At 42.1% G+C, this 20,442-nt stretch overlaps 1 protein-coding gene across 1 annotated transcript in view; it reads right to left on the bottom strand.

Moving 5' to 3' along the window:
• The window catches only part of Spag17 (sperm associated antigen 17), a 237,961-nt gene extending 227,030 nt beyond the window's left edge, over positions 1 to 10,931 (bottom strand). The window contains exon 1 of the mRNA XM_021195509.1: positions 10,848 to 10,931. Within this exon, the coding sequence (XP_021051168.1) occupies positions 10,848 to 10,931 (84 nt within the window). The remainder of the gene's footprint in view (positions 1 to 10,847) is intronic.
• Positions 10,932 to 20,442: the final 9,511 nt, after the last annotated feature.

The raw sequence follows: 20,442 nt of genomic DNA, 5'->3' as shown, positions 1-20,442 counted from the left end.
AAAAACAATGAATTTATGAAATTCTTGGGTAAATGGATGTATCTGGAGGATATCATCCTTAGTGAAGTAACCCAATCACAAAAGAAGTCACTAGATATGCACTCACTTGTGGATATTAGCCCACTTAGAATACCCAAGATACAATTTGCAAAACACAAGAAAACCAAGAAGGAGAAAGACCAATGTGTGGATACTTCATTCCTCCTTTGAATAGGGAACAAAATACACATGGAAGGAGTTACAGAGACAAAGTTTGGAGCTAAGAGTAAAGGATGAACCATCCAGAGACTTCCCCACCCGGGGATCCATCCCATAATCAGCCACCAAACCCAAACACTATTGCATATGCCAGTAAGGTTTTGCTGAAAGGACCCAGATATAGCTGTCTCATCTGAGGCTAGGCCAGTGTCTGGCAAATACAGAAGTGGATGCTCACAGTCATCTATTGGATGGAACACAGGGCCTCCAATTGGGAAAGCTAGAGAAAGTACCCAAGGAGCTAAAGGGGTCTGCAACCCTATAGGTGGAACAACAATATGAACTAGCCAGTACTCCCAGAGCTCGTGTCTCTCGCTGCATATGTAGCAGAAGATGGCTTAGTAGGCCATCATTGGGAAGAGAGGCCCGTTGGTCTTGCAAACTTTATATGCCCCATAGAGGGGAACGCCAGGGCCAAGAAGTAGGAGTGGGTGGGTAGCAGAGCAGGACAGGGGGAAGGTATAGGGGAATTTCAGGATAGCATTTGAAATGTAAATGAAGAAAATATCTAAGAAAAAAATTAAAAAAACAAAACAAAACAAAACAAAAAATGGGTCATGATGAATGGAACTAGGTGGTCCTATGTTGACTTGGGATTGGGGCTCTTTTAACAATTCAGGGATCTGAAGGCATAGGGTTGGGCTATAATGAAGGCATGAGAATGGAGGAGACGCACTGGAAGGAGGAGAATGTCAGCAAGGAGCACTTGGAGACTGACCATGGGTCTCTGAGTACTTAACAAGACTAGTGATACCAAAAGATGTTGGGTTATTGTTAGAATGACAGTGTTGAAGGAGAGAGGCCCCAGTCCTTTGGGACCCAGTTTGAGCTGTGCAACCAGAGAGCATTATATTCTTCCCAGTAGGGAAAGGACTATCTTCTTACACTCTTTTGACAAGAAGAAACAGCTTTCCTAATAAAAAATATGTATCTCACAGACAGAAATCCCAAGGTACATACGCACGCATTGTCCCCAGGAAGAAGCCAAGAGCTTCATCTAAATAGAAAGTTCTGGGAGCCAGGGGACAAGGGTTGCCAGGGAGGAAGACTGATGATTCAGACAAATTGTGCCTTTTACATTTGTTTCTTTGCTTTAAGAAACACTTCGATCTCAAGTTTGAGTACTAAGGACATAGACTCCAGCAGCCATTCTATAACCAACCTCCATCTCATAGTAATGCTGTAGAGATTGATGTAAGAGAGAGACCAAATGTACAAGTTTGCTTTTCAATTACAAGGCCTATCTACAACTTCCCTCTTATTACAGTTTTGAGTTACCTCTACTAAGGAGGAGTATGGACCCAAGGACAGCTCATGCATCCTGTTATTCTGCAGGGAATGGGGAAGGAGGTGATCTCTAGAACAATATTGTGCAAAGAATCTCACTTATGCGAAATTAAAGAGAGTGAGCATGCACCAAGAATGAAAATATAGAAACTAGAAGCAAGGCTTTTGTGTCTTAGGAAGGACATCAATAGGTCAGGTGCTTCTAAATATTTTTAAATATTTATATTAAAGAAAAATTAAAGGCTTACTAAGTAGAATAGTGGGGACCATCAGTAGATAAATGGTGGTAAGAGGGCCTGGTCTTTTAATTGGGACACTTTGGGCCTGAAATCATTCCACGGGGAAATTAATGGTTCTGGGAGCAGGCCCTTTGTAGGTAAAGGGTTGTACTGGTCTACAACCTTTCCCTGTGTTTTAGTGTTTGGTCGTTTGGTCACAGTAAAAGAGCGACATGACTCTCCTGTCAACAGGCAGTTGTGTAGGTTATGTCTGCCTTTGATTATAGATAAAAATGATGATTTAAACTAGTGACAAATGAAAAGATATACTACTCCAGATAATATCAAAATATAAAAGAATCCAATGATTGTAATTCACAAAATTCTGAACCAAATTCTACCTGTGAGATATACCAAGCAGCTCAAATCTCCAGAGAATTCCGGTATTCTGATGAATATCTTAGGGAGAAAAGTATATAATATGTTAACAAAAGGAGTTTTCTTCCCAGTTTGCTAATAACCCTCCCCCCTTTTCTTTGTATTGATACAAAATTTCTGACTCTAGTACAAAATTCCAATAGAAACATACGTCCTAGGCAGCCTGAAGCCATGGGCCCCGTTCAGAGCTTATAGCACTTGCTATAGCCCGCAAGCTCCAATAAGGGATACTTGTTCCATTTGAAGAAAAAATTGTCTCATAAATTGTCATGAATAAAGCTGCTATTTATTTCTCTTCTCCCAATGTCACCTGTTATAGGCTAGGCAAGAAGGAAATGGAAAAAAAAAATGGAGCTTTGCTAAAAAATATCTTGAATCAAAGTGAAATTATCAAGATATCAGAGTAGGAAGTCCCAGTACCTCTTTTCCACACACAAAAGCCAAACATTGGAAGGAACCACCACCACCACAACAGAAAGTAAATGCTCCAAATCCAAATAACCCTCAGGAAGGGCGAGTCACCAAAGTCAAAAGTCCACAGCGACCTATAGAGCCGTGGTGAGCGAGATGGTTCACAGTGCTTTTATTCTCCTTTGCTGCATTGGTGGAATGACCAGCAGTGGCACTGTCAGGATTGTCAGTCCCTGTTCCTTCCTGTGGGCCAGCAGAGCAGAGGAGAACTTAACTCTACTTGAATCTCTCTGTAGGTTGTAGGAGCTGATTCTATCTGCTATGATCCAGAGTTTATCCAGAGAGAACAGTGTAGCCAGTCTGGTAAAGTTGAGGGAGGCTGATGTGATTTGAACACATGAAAGCTTCAAGGGCAGTAAGAGCCTAGATCACTGGGGAAAGGGATAATGGGAAGAAGAAAGAAGGCAATAGGACATCAATTGCCCCAGTGGGATATTTGGGGAAGACAGAAAACTTACAAACTTAAACCCAGCTAGCAGGGAGGCCAGAATAAACAGAGAAGACTCCGATATGTAATCTCCCATTGTCACAAAGGTTGGGATATGTCCTAATACACTAAAATCTTCCATGTCCATCTACAAACCCTAGAATGGTTGTGTGTTTCCAAGTGTCCAGTTTTTGACTAATTGTAAGACACACAGAGAAACAGAAAAAAAGGTGGTTTATTAAAATAACACATCTCCATGAAGAAATGTATGCATCACATTTATTAGACGTTTCTAAACAACTGTCTGAATATGCTGAGAGCACCAAAGGAGGTCTAGAAAGGAACAACAGAAGCCTCGACACTGAAAACCACAGTGACTGAACTAGAAGCTCTGCTAGAGCAACTTGCCTGCAGCCCTGGGCAGGCAGGGTAAAGAATCTGCAGGCCTGAATGCTAACTATTACAAAATATGGAGTCTGAGAAGCCCAGAGCACTAACCAGGAGGGAAGGTCCCAACCATGCAGTAGCCATACCACCCTATGCCGCACACGCGACTAAAACAGCGGGGAAGCACCTTGCTTGCCCTCTTTATCACCGTCAATCATTGACTGGTTTCACTGTCTATACTTTCTCCAGGGTTATTTTGATTTTAAACATTTGCCTCCCCCAACCTCATTGTTGTTGTTTAATGTTTCTGTGTGGAAGAGAGACACTGGGGCTTTCTCGTCTGTTGTCTTGATATATTACCTTGGGGGTAGGAAAACACATTCATTCAAAATGTCAGCCAGGAGGCTTCTATCTAGAAGAGTTAAAAATCTTTTGTAATGTGATAATACATCACCAAACAGCTCAGTTTACAAATTGACAAAAGATATATGGATGACTGAGAAGGACTTTAAAAGATGCATTGTTAATCATTAGAGAAATGTAACTAAAAACACAAGGAACACATCACCTCACACTAGTTCGGATGATTTTCATAAATATCAAAGAAAAATCCACCCACCTCAAACAACAACAGCAACAGACTGCAGAACAGTACAAATATTGGTGGTGATGTGGAGAACTTGAATCTTTTGTACATATCTGGTGGGATTGTAAACTTTAGCCATTGTGGGGGCTCTTTAAGTAATAACAACCATAACAAAATAAAAGCAAAAACAACAATAACAACAAAACCAAACCAACAACAAAACACATATGTATCTGCCAGATGATCCAGCTAACCCACAGATTCTCAGAACTCAAAGCAGGTACCCTAGGGCACTTTTTTCTTTTTTCTTGGATATTTTCTTTATTTACATTTCAAATGTTATCCCCTTTCTCAGTTTCCCCACTCCCAGAAACCCCCTATCCCATCCTCCCTCCCCCTGCTTCTATGAGGGTGTTCCTCCACCCACCCACCCAAATCCACCTCCCCGCCCTCGATTCGATTCCCCTACACTGGAGCATCTATTTGCACACTTACATAACCAACAGCAGCATCCACACTAATCATGGAGGGATACCACCCAGGGTTCACCAATGGATAGGTGGTTCAATGAAGTGTGGTATGCATCCGCATTTCTTTAAGGGAGTTATTTACGACCTTCTTAAAGTCCTCTCTTATCATCATGAGATGTGATTTTTAAATCAGAGTGTGTTGGTGTATCCAGGGCTTGCCGTGGTGAGAGAACTGGGTTCTGGGCCAAGTAGCCTTGGCTTCTGTTGCTTATGTTCTTGCCCTTGCCTCTAGACATCTGGTTATCTCTGGTGTTAGCTGGCCTTATTATCTCTGACTGTGGCTCTTCCCTCCTGCAAACTTGTGTGTCAGTACTCCTGGGAGACCAGTTCTCTCCTGGAGGAATTTGGGTATGAAGAGCTGTGGTACAGGTTCAGCTTCGGAGTGCAGATGGAAGCCAGAAGGATCCTGTCCCGGGTTGTTCCTTGGTTCCTGTGTCCTGATGGCTCTGGGAGGATCCTCTTGGGCCAGGAATTCAAACAGAAGTGGTGGTCTTACCTGTGCTTACAGGTGTGTTGGCACTCCTGGGAGACCAGTTATTTCCAAGAGGTATTTGGGTATGGAGCACTGTGACCGTGGTATGGATCCTAAAGTAAAGGAATTCTAACCCACAATACAAAAACCATCAAAGATGCTATGCTAAGCAAAACAAGCCAGTTATACAGACACATGCTGTATGATTGTACCTATATAAAACACATTTAAAATTCAATTTCAGACAGAAGGAGGAATGGCAGCTTCCAGAGGTTGGTATTATGGTCTGAATCCCCTCCATATGCCAAAAGCTCACAATGAAAATATTATGCAAACACATGAAAAATGTAAAATTAAAAAGACAATCAGGACATGTTGACATCACCTTCATTCATTACCCTCCCCAGGAGTAGCTTAATTGCTATGGGGTAGCCTTTGGTAGAAGCAGTTCAGTCCTATTCATTTCTTTCAAATACTTCCATATGGGCCACCCTCCACCATATTATGGCACAGCCATAACATGGCTGCCACCATGTTTTACCATTTGATGGTTGGTTTTTAACATATATAGGAAAGAAAACTGTTCTTTGTAAATTATTAGCTAGTCAAAAGTGTTTCAATAACAGAAAATAGACATGTTAATATCTTTTTCCCATCATAGTGGCCAATGGCCTCTGCCTTGACAGCTGTATAGAAATATTTTAATTTATAGGATAGTCTCTGTTATGTGGATATATACTCTAAGACTCTAATAGCTGCCTGACACTGTGGATAGTGTTGAACCCATAACGTACTGTTGGGGCCTCCACTAAAAACTCTCCCTCTAAGCATGATATTGCGCCCCTTGCAGACACACTAAGAGTTGCTCCCCGGACGTCCCAGAACACAGCGTTCTCATCACCGCCCACTGTCAACGCCCACTCGTTGCCTGGACCAACCACTGATGTCACCGCCCTCTCATTGGACCCGCCTTCTGGACACAGCTCCGCTGAGGATCAGACCGCGCGCCATTGAAACAGATTGAGACAATGTGACATTGAGAGAGACACACAGCAGAGACAATGGGACATGCGGGAGAGGGTTGGGTTCTCCCATGTGTAATTAATAAATAATGTTCTTTCTTGCAGCTCATCCCTATTTTAGGAAGTTTAGCTCTTCAGTACGAACCCAGTCCAAGGTGTTTTCTGCCCACGCAGACAAGGCGCCTGTGGCGTGACGCAGTAAAACACAACGTACTATCTTTCCCATCTCAGCTAAGCATTTACCATGGTGATGAAAAATTTTCAGTCTTGACAGTAATCGTCTTTCTTTTCCCTTTTCCCAAAAATTGACTGAGAGAATACCCATTCTCATAGCAGTCAGTTTCAGAACCTACCTCTTTTCTTTCCTTATTCGATCAATAATATTTTCCTTTTCACTTAAAGGAAGTACTTCTCGACTCCTTTTGGCACACCCCAATCACCATCATAACTACCCATACACCGTGAGGCCAGGGCTGAGTGCAATGATGGTGAAATTTGAACCCTTGTGCACTGAACAAGAAGTGTGCTATGCAACAGTCTATTTGATACACCAAATGGCTCTGAAGAGACCAGTGTGCAAACTGGATATGCACTTCAGACACACTGGACAAAAGGATGGCTCATGTCATACATAGGTGGGGTGGAGGGGGTACTGTACGAGATTGGATGGTGCCTCTCAGAAAGCTGTGTAGTTTAACAGTTACAAGTGTCTGTTTAATTTAATGCTTTCAGGGCACAGGTGGCTGAGGATAGCTGAAATCATAGGAAATGCAGCTTTGGGTAAAGAGGGAATGTGTACCGCAAAGCATCTTTGGGCTGCCAAAGCCGTGGTAGATCATACTTGTGTCAATGTCATACACAGACCTCTGTTGTTACTTGTAGAATCTTACTGCCAATGCATCTACCTTCTTTCTTTTCAGATTTAAGGTGTCATGTTTTATATGTGTTAGTAAGTATCTTGGCAGATGGACAGCAAAAATTGTCATTGATAGTTGGGTTTGCAGAATTAATTCAGGAGCAATGTATACCCAAAAGTGGCCTTGGTTGCTTACTCTCTGTCTCTGTCTCTGTCTCTGTCTCTGTCTCTGTCTCTGTCTCTCTCTCTCTGTCTTTCTCTCTCTGTCTCTCTGTCTCTGTCTCTCTCTCTCTGTCTCTCTGTCTCTCTGTCTCTCTGTCTCTCTCTCTCTCTCTCTCTCTCTCTCTGTTCAAGCATTCCAGTTGATGTTGGTCTTCTCACTCTAACTAACTGCCCCTTTACCTTACATCTCTAACATTATCCAGTTTCCAGTTTTCCAGTGGTCTTCTGACCCTCTGATCTCTCTAGTCACTGAGTACCTGATAACTCCTTGTCTTTTATAAGATGATAAGAATAGTGCCTTCTATAACTTGTCACCATTTATGTTTTAGGAACAACTAAAATGTACTGGGAAGTTGGCAAGAATTCCAGCTCAAAAGGCCAGCTCCCCAGTCAATCAATTAACCAATCAACTAATTAATTAATCAATTTATCTATTAATTGATTTGTGTAGATATAATATAGAAATGAGGTTAATTCACCAGAGTCAAACTGGGAACTTGATGTTTCTGCTAAATTCCAGTACAGGCTGCTCTCAGAGTAAGAACAGAACTACTACTGATTTGAATTCTTCAATAAGGTAATTTCAAAACTATCTTCTGTAATACCAGAGAATTACAGAATTAATTACATTGTCTTCCATACCCCACCTCATTACACACATTATTAGCACAGTTGCACTCAAACACATATACCTGTAAAAGAATAGCAAACTCTTCATGAATTAAAACACTACCATATTCTCAGACATACCACATGTAAAGCTCCTCACCAAACCCAGTCAACAAAGACTTTACACAAGCGTAGTCACCTTTGGCCAAAGTCAGAGTTGGTTATTCTCATGGTTGGAGAATGCATTTAGGCATTAACTGATGGAATTTTCTCTTTTACAGGCACAAAACCAAGCTAACAAAATATGGAAGTCCGTAGAAGATATTTATTTTCTTCCAACAATAAGAAAGCACGCATTCCAACAAACTGAAAACTGAGTTCATTCCCTTCAGAGCTAAAGCGACATATTACTTTGACTTGCAATTATATCTACCAGTATAGAAGATTTATTGAGCCTATATTATTTGAACAGGATTAAGAAGGTTGAATATTACTTCATGGTTTTAAACTGTAAGAAAAAATGGTGCCTGGGGTTTTCGTTCAACTAGGAAAATTACAGCTTTGTGCTTGCAGCAGCAGGCTAACAAACTCAGAGTCAGTGTCCCTACCAAGCCTGTGGTTCAGCAGTGTAGAATTCCAGCAGAAATGCTCGCTCCAGGCCCAATGTGACCAGCATCGTCTCCAAAATTTTTTTTAAAAAAAATTATTTTGGCTAGATCTGACTTGCAAAAGAGAGGGTACTTTTGCAGGGTGATTTGACAAACATCTCTGAGAATTTGAGAATGTAGCTGGGGAGTATGGAGTTGACAGCCTTCATTCCTCGAGTTATTCAAACCCTGCAGAAGAGGCACAGTAACGATGCATGAAGCCACAGCGGCAACAGGAGGGTCAGGCTATTTTCACGCGACTCACCGGGACTAATTTTCATCTCAGATAGAATTACTTTCCATAGAGAAAGAAACAATTACATTGGAAAATAAGGATAAATAGGCAGCATTTCCCCAGAGGGCAGCACAAGGTCCATTTTACTTTCCTTAACTACAAACTCTCTAGTGAACCATGTATCCATATATAAAATATATATATACATAAAAACAAAACCAAGTCCATTCTCCACGTTTACAAGAGGGTCCCAATGGCAGGCTGGAATGTCTGCAAATGACCCTTCTCTCCCCAGATCTCTACTTGGACTTAGAAGCGTTAAGAGTCTAGATATGAATTTTTACCTGTTGGTGTCAGAAGCCCCTGGGTTTCTCACTGAAGGTGGAGGTGAGTGGGCCCTCTGGTTTGAGTCACAGATTGCTGTGTGCATTTGTGGCAATATGCAATGAGTGGATATTTTCTCTGATCTACACCTTTTAAATAGCCGAATAGAAGATAGCACTATACCAATGCATAAGGTCTTCAGATTGCCCAAAGAAGTCACAAGGCAGGCACGTAGCTCCTGAGGGGCTGGTCCCACATTCCAACACATCTCTCATTTCCCTGTGCAGGTCCAGTGTGGGAACTGGCATGACCCCAGGCTGCTAAAGAGACGGGCATCACCAATGCTGACCTTCCTCACCCCAGGCCCCCACAATGATTTCCTACTTACTATTTTTATGGTTATTTTGCCTGCACGTAGATCTGTGTACCGTGTGCATGCCAGGTGTCTCAGGATAACATGAAGAGGACATCAGATTCCTTGGAACTTGAATTATGGATGGCTGCGACCCACCATGTGGGTGCTAGGAACCGAACCCAGGTCCTTTGGGGGAGCAGCAGTAATCTTAACCTCTGAGCCATCTCTCCAGCTCCTGTTCCTGTTTGACTGCTATAGTACCAAGTCACCTGTGACCCTGCCCACAGTAATATTTTAATAAGTGCTGGATGTAAACAGGTAGGACCCAGGGTGACAATCTGTAAAAACAGAGAGTGACCTAGAATTAAATGTTTTTAGGCAATTGCCCTGCTTTGTTTTCTGTATATGTATTTCATATGAATATTTTGTATATATGTATTTTATGTGTGTTTTGCCTGCACAAATGTATGCGTACTGTATACATGTCCAGTGCTCACAGAGGCCAGAGTAGAGTGTAGCAACCACTGGAACTGGAGTAACAGACAGTTGTGAGCTACCATGTGGATTCTGGGAATGAAACCTTGGTCCTCTGCAAGAGCAGCAAGCACTCTTAACCCCTGAGCCTTCTCTTCATGCCCAAGTGAAAACACTGGATGCAAAGGTATGGAGTGTGTTCTAATTTGTTTAGCTGTCAACTTGACACAGCCTCTAGTCATCTGACTCTGGGGTCTCAAAGGAGGGACTGTGAATATCAGAGGGGCCTATGGTCAAGCCTGCGTGAGAGAGTCTAGATGGAGGAGTGCTCAGCCCATTGTATGAGGCATTATCTTAGGTGGCCGGGTGGTGTATAAAAAAGCTAGCTGAGCATGAGCCAGAGCTAGGGAGCAGAAACCCCCGTGGGAATTCTGAATTCCTGCGGCGGTTTCTGCTCCTAGTTCCTGCCCGGAACGAACATTAAAATGAAATCGGTTATTTAGAGCAAAACAGAGCAAAACAAGAGAGCAAAACAGGGCAAGCCATCACATAAGAACATTTTCTTCCAGGTCTCTTTCTATTTTTACAGATTGTCGTTCTGGATCTTGGCTGTTTACATCCAGCATTAATTAAAATATTGCTGTGGGCGGGGCCACGAATGATCAACGGGTCAAACAGGAAGGAAACAATTCACAGGGATAACAGTCCCAGTACAAAGGGGGCACTGCTTGAAGCCTGCCTGCTCTGAAAGGGGGCTGAGGAGTCATAATGACATCCCCGTTCTCTGCACACAGATCTACCACCCCATTTTGAAATGGCAGGGCTGAGATTCCCTTCCTGTCTTGTTTTTGCTTCTGGTTCTGCAAATTGAACCCAGGGTCTTCCCTAGGTCCCACCACTGAGTTGTAGCTCCATCCCTGTAGCTCACTCCTTTGTCAAGCACCTGGCAGATCCGGATCGGGAGAGCAGTGCTGAGCAGAGAGTGCTCCAGGCTCCCTGGACTAAAGGGACTTGGGAGGCGGGGCTCACCTGATTCAAGTGTGCAGCTATGAGGGAGGGTTCCCAAATCTTATAGTTTGCGCTCCCAGTAGGTTTCTCCTTCTTGGGTGCCATGCGAAGGATGGGAGGTTCATTGGCCTCAAAACTGGGCTGAGGCCAGGCCTGAGCGTCTCTGAGGCCTTGGTAACCGAGACCACGCCCAGTTCCTGAACGGTTCTCGCTCCCTTCCCCCAAACCGGTTCCGGACCCTCAAGTCAACCGCTTCCCCGTTTCCATAGCAGCAGAGCGGCTAAGTGCAAAACTCCAGAAATCCCAGGGTTTATCTGGTGATTTTCCAACGGGTCGAGCTGGCTTACTAATTTTTTATCATTTCTACTCTCTGTTTCTCTTGGGAACAAAGTCTAGTCCGAATAAAATTACTCATTCAGGCTTCCCTGTCCTAAGTTTTCTCTGGTGCAGCCAACCTAGCATTGAGAAAGACAGCCCAGTTTTCAACCTCTAATCTCTAGGACTCTTCCACACAGGGAGAAGAATTTCTCTTCTTCACCTCACCTCTTGTCTCTGTATTTCATCTGCTCTGCCTAAACAGCTCTGCCTAATGCTGTGTTGTGCTGACCCCCAACCATAAATTACTCTCACTGCTACTTCATAACTGTAACTTTGCTACTGTTACAAACCGTACTATAAATATTTTTGGAGACAGAGCTTTTCCAAGAGGGTTGTAACTCACAGGTTTAGAGCCCATCCTCTAATGGGCATCCCCGTTGGCAAGCAGAGTTTCCCCCTCCTTTTCCAACCCAAACTCATCTAAGATATCACAGTTAGACTGAGTCTGCAACATGATGATGATCATAGTAATGACTGTGGAGTCGTGCTGTGAATTGAACCCAGGTGCTCTGAAAGAGCAGCGAGTATACAGTAGCACTGAGCTATCTAATCTTACTTTATTTGTATGTGTGTGTGTGAAGGTAGGTATACATGAAAAAGGGTACACAGGCATGTGGAGGCCAGGGTCCTCCTCAGGTGTGTTTCTTCAGGCACCTTCTACCTTGCTTGTTGAGACAGGTCCTTTAGGAGCCCCGGGCTTGCTGATAGGTTAGCCTAGCATTGAGCCAGAGGGATGCAATATACCTATTTCCATCTCCCCAGGGCTAGGGCTACAAGCACATATCGTCTCACCTGGTTGTTGAATGTGGATTCTGAGGATTGGGTTGAACTCAAGTGTGCATGCTTACATGGCGATCACTTTACCAACTGTGCTATTTCCTTGGTCCTACTTATTTAACTTTTCTTAAATTTCCTTGGGACAAATGAGGACATCTACAAGCAGATCTCAACCAAGGTACTTTTCTGTCGCCTCCGTCTGTACAAAGCACAGTGCTGAGCCACGCTTGCCTATCACCAAGCCACTCCTGGTGTCTAGAGTGGTTTTACTACCTTAGCCAGCCAAGGGTGACAGGCCCTGCCTGTGGCCTGTAGCTGTGCTCTGTCCAGCACAACCTCTATGATCACTGCTTCTGACCCTGTCTTTGAGAAAGAAATCAAGAGTGCTGGGACCATGGAGTGAATACTTGGTATGAGTTCAGACTTTCAATGGCTTCCAAAACCTATATGTTAATAAGGCTTTGGCCTCCAGACGGTGGTGCTATTGAGAGGGGGTAAGAAGTTAGGAGGCAGAGCCTAGTGGGGAGGAAGTGGGCGTGGGTTATTGGGACCTGGTCTCCTTACTGTCTCTCTTTGCTTCTTGGCCACCAAACTAAAAGCAGAGTGTTCTATTACCTGCATCCGACTGCGACATTCTTCTGCTTTGTCACAGACTGAAAACGACTGGCCCAAGTGACCAGAAAGTTTCTGACACCATGTGGCAAAATGAATCCTAGAGGATGCTTATCTCAAGCACTTTGTCACAGAGACCGGAAGCTGTCCTGGTCAGTGGTAAGAGCTGATCCCTGTTGTCCTACTCCACATTTGCCAATGGCGTTTCTTTTTAACTTTTGTTCATAATTTGTACTAGTTGAAGAAAGTAATCTCCTCCCTTTTAATACAGATACTGAAGAAAAAACACTTCTTGAAATAATCTTTCACAATTAAAAATGTATTTATATGTATACTTTATTTATAATATAGTATTATTTAAAATATTGTAAAATACATTTATAATATAGTATTCATAATATATATACTTTATATCAGGGGAAGGGGCTTATATCGATCTCTGCGATATTTACACACTCCATAACTGGAAGCTTTTTCTTTTGTTACAGGAATAAAATGACCGAGGAATGGCAATGTCAGAGAAATTTGCTAGAGTTTTCATGAGCATCTCCATGGCAACTAATGAGTCGGTCACTCACTCATTCTCATGGCCCTTTCTCCAGTGCTTCCTTCTTCACCAACTGTTTCTTAATGTTATTGAATAAAAACTGTCTTTGTATAATTGCTTAAAAGTAAGGGTGGATCTCTTAGAGACTGATGATGCCACTCTAAATTTTGGTCATATTTCTTCTAGTTGAAGCTGCTTGGAGAACTGTGCTTTTATGAGTGAAGTAATAAAAAACATTTATTGGCATTTAAGCTCATGTTCCATTTAAAAATTAACTACTGTTTATGTGTCATGTTTTATTGCTAATTGCATTTCTTCTTGAGTGTGAGTTCACACCACAAGGAAAAGCCCCTCCCTTACCAGCCATCCAGCCAGGTCACTAGCAGATGATTAACAACATAGATTCCACATAAGAGAGAGAAGCAAGAAGAGAAAAATGGAAACGGAGACTTTACAACTAAAAGTGTTGTTATTTTTAGATTGTAAAGAAACAAGCAGTAGCTTTTTCTAGCAAGTGGTAGCTATACAAACCAGTTTGAACAAAAAAATTTTTTTGTGTGTGTGAGTGGTTTGCCAGAACAATGTTGAGTACACCACATTTATTCGTGGTGTCCAAAGAGGTGAGAGGGCGTCATTGGATCCCCTGGAACTGTAATTGAGGATGACTGTGATTCACTATGTAGCTGCTGACACTTGGACTCCTGTCTTTTTCACAAGGTCAACCTGTGCTCTTGACTGCTGACCACCTCTCTAACTACAACTCTGATTTTAGCAGCAATTAAGTATTCGTAATATTTATCAGCATAAAACAGTTTTTCCAGAAAGCATCTCCTTTTCTTTCTTCCCACTGTAAGAGATGGATTTCCCAGCCTTCTTTATTTTTACCTATGAAAGGATGACTGAGTTCTTGCCAACAGGAGGCAGTAGTAGAATTACCTATTGTAGAATGTGGGCTTGACCCTTAAAGCCATTTCCCATGCATGGTTCAGACTCTTCCCCCATCTGTCTAGATACCATGGCACTGATGTCCTTCCCTGTCTGGATGATTGCTAAGGTACAGAGGTCTCTCCCAACCTTTTCCACACCCAACACATTTGCTTAGACTAGTAAGTGGATGAGCAATAACTTCTCTTTAAACTTGTAAAACACTGGGTCTACAATCACTAGGCTTTGCTAATCATCTCATTAGCTCTACTTCCATTTCTGTTGCTGTGGGAAAACACCCTGACATAGGCATTTAGGGGAATAATAGGGTGAAACTCAGCTTATAGCGCCATGTCACAGTCTGTTACTGAAAAGTCAGAGCCAGAACATAAGGCATCATGTTCAGTCAAGAGCAGATAGAAAATCAGATATGCTGGTCTTTGTTATCTTGTTGTTTTGAGCTTGGCTTGCCTTCTCTGCTCTCCTACAGTTCAGGGCCCAGTCCATGAAATGAGGCTGCCTATATTCAGAGTTGATTTTCTCACTTTAATTAACAATCAAGACAACCTGCCACAGATATGCCTATAGACCAAGGTGACCTAGATAATTAAAGTATTCATTGAGATCCTCTTCCTATGTGATTTAAGATTCAGATAAACTGACACCTAAAACTAACCATAAAGCATCCTAAAGGTTTTGGATGTTTTCACTGAGAGTCTAACAGCAGAAGCTTTTCTGAAGCAGCCTAAGGAAGCAATTTTGCTTCTTTCAAGTAGACAGTGGGCAATGCCAGCTACCATGATAGATAGAAAGTCCAATGTTACTCCTCTAGGCTTGCTCCCATTCCCCCCCCCCCGTCCCCTCACCAGCTTGAAGAGGACATCCTTTGGCTTCTTTAGCCATTGATACATTTCTTACTTTAAATAACTGGTGGGCAACAAACTCACTTGCTTTATGTCACATACATCCAGAACAGTTTTTGACACGTTTTTAAAAAGAATACAAACTGATATTCATTGCTTATCTATCTATCTATCTATCTATCTATCTATCTATCTATCTATCTATCTATCTATCTATCTAAATTACAGTTTTGCTAACATCTTAGAGGAAGTGGACATTTTAAAAGACCCAAGTACATATTTCAGGATGAAAGAACACACTTTTGGTAGAATCGTTTACGGTAAAGTGCTGCCAGAATGAACTGCAGTATGGAGGGCTTTCTAAACTTGATTTAAGGAATCCCAGTGGTTTTTATTGTAGAATGCCTTTCAGCCAGTCTTGGCCCCCTTCATTATTTTAGGGCAAGTGGCATTCTAGATAATTTATGGTGCAGAATGGGAAGGCATTGTATGGTAACCAAATTTATAGGTGATTTCATCATGGAATTGGTCTGTTTAATTTAAGAAAATAGGTGTGAATGATGATGGCCATAGTTTTAAGAACCAAAGACTATTCAGCCAATAGAAGGCTCTGCCAAGAGCTGAAAAAGAAGCATTCCATCTGTTGTACATTTATGAATTGGTATAATAAATTGTTTCCCCCACTAAATACAAGTTGAAAAATTTCAAGCATATACTTTAGTACATAAGGTTTCCCACATGGCAGTGGCTAAATCAAAACTATTGTATTTGGAGAGTTTTCTCTCATTGGCAGGGGTGCTCTTGGCTTGTTTGATTTCGTGCTTCCAGTAAGACTTTTGCATTTAATATGTGTAATTCAAGGACAGCCTTCTTTCAAGCTGGGCTGTTTTTTAAGGTTACTGGGCTTGCCGAGAAAATGAATTTTTTTTTTTTTTTTTTGGTCTTTGATCTTCCAGTGTTCAACTAACTTTTACTCATATGCATGGCTCAATATTCTCCTCCTTACACTTGACAGCAGTTCATATGGCCAGTGTTTCCACTGTGAAGAGGTAACTTTAGGAGCTAGGCAGTGAGTCGCAGCTGAGCCAAGATTCCAGGTATTGGACATCTATTCAGCTTATCTTTGGTTAAGACCTTAAGATATCTACTGATTTCTCTATTTGACATTCTGCATTCAAGGACAATTTTCATTACAGGTGTCCTGTTTATACCATACCACTTGTGCTTCTAATCTCCTAATAGAAGAACCAAATATAGTGTCTTCGAACTTTATTGTTTATAATACTGAGGGCTACACTTCTTCCATAGCTATAGTCTAAAACATATGGAGGATATTACACCTGGACCCAGGGGTCAGCATTAACTTCCTATTCGGTCTTCAGTGCAGTCGAAAGTGTTGACTTTAATCTTTAAAGCTCCTTGTTGTTCAGCTGCCAGTTCCTTTAGATGCTGCATCCCTCCCCATGCATCACTGTGGAGATTAAAATCAGCTGCAGTGCAAGGAAGGCATGCTATGCCCAGTCCTAGGTGGGCTGTGGGCAGCTTGGGAGCAGGATCAGTTTCTAAAAGACTTCCCTAAGAACCCTCAGTTTGTATTAAGGATAAAAGCAAAATTTTGGAATTTGAAGGTTGGACAATGAGAGAAAATTCTCCAAATAGTATAGTTTTGATTTAGCCACTGGCATTCGGAAAACTTTATGTAGTAAAGTATATGCTTGAAAATTTTCAACTTATATTTAGTGGGGGAAATAATTTATTATACCAACTCATAAATGCTTTGTTACACATCTTTAAGTCTGTGGGACCATAATTAAGCACTGCGAATTTTTATGTTATCTGTCGTGAGAGAGTTCAGGATACCAAATCTATTTCTCGATGAATCAGAAAATAACAATTACGCAGATCACAACTAGAGCTAGCGTGCATCTGTTTCGGATTCGCTAGTGTGGGATCTTCCTTCCTAGTGCCCTCTCACTCTCCGTTTCCTTTGAAACTCGTTTTCAGTATCTTCAGTGAAGGACTATGTCCTTAATCCTTTGGGGACAATCTCAGACTTCATAATCCAGGCTATGTCACTGCTCCAAGCACTTAGAATACTGTGTTTAATTTCTTAATGGCTTATCAATGTCTGTTACATATCAATTTTACCCTGTGAAATAATTTCATCTTCTGTTGTACAAGTTTCAAGAGCTCTGGTTAACAGGGAAGTCTTTCCGTGAAACTGCTGCAGCCAAATAGACTGCACGGACTCACATGATGCCAGGCTGCAGAGAAGTGCTGCAGGAAGGAGAGGTGAGGTTTCTTTGCTGATTTTTAGTAAGAAGTATCTATTTAGATGTGTGGGTGAGGTCTTAGAGTTAGCTGCTATTATTGCATCTGGGCCTATGTGGTCTCTCATGCTTTAATGTTTGTTTTGTGAAATTGTGGACCCCTAGATTTGGGACATAAATGTTTACCATAGTTGTGTACTCTTGATGAATCCTTTCTGTCAGCTTAATAGTATAAAATAAGAATGTTAGTCATACCCTTGAAAGATTTCATAAGTAGAAGGTCATTTATCGTTGCTCATATTATGACCTGCTTGAAATATAAGTTTATAGTGAATTGCTATAGTTTGTATATGGTTAATTCTCTAGGACTTTGTGTACTGGAAACTTGGTACCAGTGTAGTGACTTCAAAGTGATAGTGCTTATTAGAGGCAGGTCTGCCAGAAGGCAATTGGATCTACTCTTATGAGCTCATAGGCGTAGGCTTTGCTACTAGTAATGGATTGCCTTTGGTCCCATGGGTAGGGTTGGGTATCAGAGCTTTTGGGATGTTTCCTGAAGGAGGTAATTGTCATGTGAGGGGACCTGGTTTTCTCTCTCTCTCTCTCTCTCTCTCTCTCTCTCTCTCTCTCTCTCTCTCTCTCTCTCTCTCTCTCTCTCTCTCTGCACACCCCTCTCTCTCTTCCTCTCTCTCTTTCTCTCTCTTCCCTGTTTGTATACATACCATTGCTTCTCTGCCCTGCTGTGATACAGCCAGGAACATCCCTGGGACATTGCATCCTTACTAGATGTATTGTTTTTACTTCCAAGAACTGTGAGAAGAATAAGAAGTCTCATTTCTTCATTCATTGCTTAACATCATCTGGTATATTGTTACATCAGCAATAAAAGGACAGTGGTGACTATTTTTGTAATTATATTTGTCCTAGATAAATGTGCTTTAAAAGTGCAGCTGTAAAACCTCAGCTCAGCATGTAACTACTTCTTACATTAAACCCAGATTTAAGATTTATATGAGGGTATCCTAAAAATCTCAATCCATCTACTTTAGCCTTTTGAGTGTTGAGATTGAGCATGTGCTATCAGGCCAACCACTGTGTGTATTTTCATGTAAATCAATCTCTATGATTTAGGTTTTACTTAAATTGACACTCATTCCTGCTTGTCTATACTAAAAAGAAAATTAAACAACAACAAGATACCACCTTATCGCCTTGTCTCCATATGGGAGCCTTCACCTTGTCTTATTGTATCTTGTTTTGTCTTTGAGACATGCTCTTTTCTAGAGAAGAAACAAAGGGGGAGTGGCTCTGAGGGAGCAGGAGTATGGGTGTGGGACTAGGAGGAGTGGAGATAGGGAGAAACAGTGGCTGAGATGTATTGTATGAGAGAAGAATCTATTTTAATAAAAACAATACTACCCTAGTATACTCTAGTCCCCTAGAGAGCCAAATGATCCCAAGAGACTTGATAAAGCTACATAAACCAGAATGCAAAAGAAAGGCCTTCCAAGTCAAGACTGAATAACTCCTTCCAGAGTGTAGTAAATGTCACTCAAAGACATTACAGCCTGAGAGAGGCATTGAGCACTCAGGTGGCCTTCCGGCCAATGCTCACTCATATACAACACACTGCACAGTCACTGCTTGGGGGCACAGCAGAGATATAGCAAGTGTAGTGGAATAAAACTGCGCCTAGATTCCTTCCTTCTGCTGGTATACAGGGCCCAGCACTGGTCCTGGGGAATCCAGTGAACAGGCAGGGGTGGGGAGGGCTGCTAGGAGAGTACTGGTCTTGGGTTGCATCTTTTGAGCATCTTGAAGGAGGAAAACAGGAAATTGCAGAAAGCAAGAGGAGAGAGGTACCAGGCCTTGGATGGTTTGAGATAGAAAGAATAACTGTGCCAACTCAATGTTAAGATGCCTGGGAAACACATTTGGTTCGTCTTTGCTTTGATAAGCAGAACTAACTTCATCTTGATGCAAAGATCTCTTCGTGATTGTGTTTTCCTTCGACATCAATATCCAGGCATAGCAAGCTACTGTTCCTCAAAACTAAGAGAAATGAACGCATAACTAAACTATCTCAGTAGTTGGTATTTTGCTGTGCTCAGTAGAGCAAATTGTCCTCAAAAACCATCTTCCAGTTCTTTCCTATTCTTGGAGCTGGACATAACAAATAAAGAGTATTCTAAGCAAGGCATGTGCTTCCTGACTGGTAGCCATGTCTGCCGCAAAGAAGGCCCCATTCACACCTGCCACCAGGGAGCACAGTTCCTTCAGCCTCTCTCTCCTGTCAACACTGGACCAGAGTGAGATATCATTGGCAGCTCAGCAGTTGGTGTCACCAACACTGGGGCCCTTCCCTTTGGGATTTCTACCAGAGCAGTGACAGCTGGGAAGAAGACAGGTGTGTGAGGCATCCCTGCAAGAAACCTGCCCCATTAGCCTGCATGGGAGATTCATGGCGGGCAGAGAACAGGGGTGGGCAAAGTAGAATCTTAAATCGACATCCCTTAGACATTTGAAAGCTTTCTTTAGAGAAGTGCAAGCTGACCCACAGGAGAATGAAAAAAAGGAGCATTTAAAAAAATATTTAGTTATAAATTAAGGATAGATAGCAAGCCCTTTGTAAGCTAATTAAAACAAAGATAACATGGAGAAAAGACAATGTGAAGAGAATACAGCAAATACAAAGGCTCTGGTTGGTATCCTGTGAGCTTTCTCTCAAACAATATGGCATCAATTCTTGAGTTTCCTTGTCTGGATGTCACATCCAGAGTCAATCATTCTCTGACCCATTTCTGTTTCATTGCTCAGATGTCCATACTAAGTAATATTTACCCAGCACTCTGTGCATACACACAATCACATCATAACCTCCCAACCTTAAACAGAAATCATCATTATTATTTACAGGTTAACCAAAGCAAAGGGCTTATCCAAAGTAAGACCTGAACACAAAACCCCTGGCATCAAAATTGTGAGACACTCTCCCTACACAATGTACAAGACCACACCAAGCATGAAAGGCATCCATACCTTTAGAAGGTCCACATGGAGGATGAGGTGGGAAGGGCCTTACATGCATGCCCTACAGCCACCAGCTAAACAGTGAGCCCAGATTTCTGCCATGTGCCTAATACTGATGAGGTGCTTCAGAGAAAGGAAAGAATTTGAGACATGGAGGATTCTTTCCTTAACACACACACACACACACACACACACACACACACACACACACACAC

The sequence above is a fragment of the Mus pahari genome, chromosome 4 (assembly GCF_900095145.1).
Source record: "Mus pahari chromosome 4, PAHARI_EIJ_v1.1, whole genome shotgun sequence".
NCBI lineage: Eukaryota > Metazoa > Chordata > Mammalia > Rodentia > Muridae > Mus > Mus pahari.
Note: the sequence above shows the minus strand (reverse complement) of the source record. Positions and strands in the feature narration are given on the sequence as shown.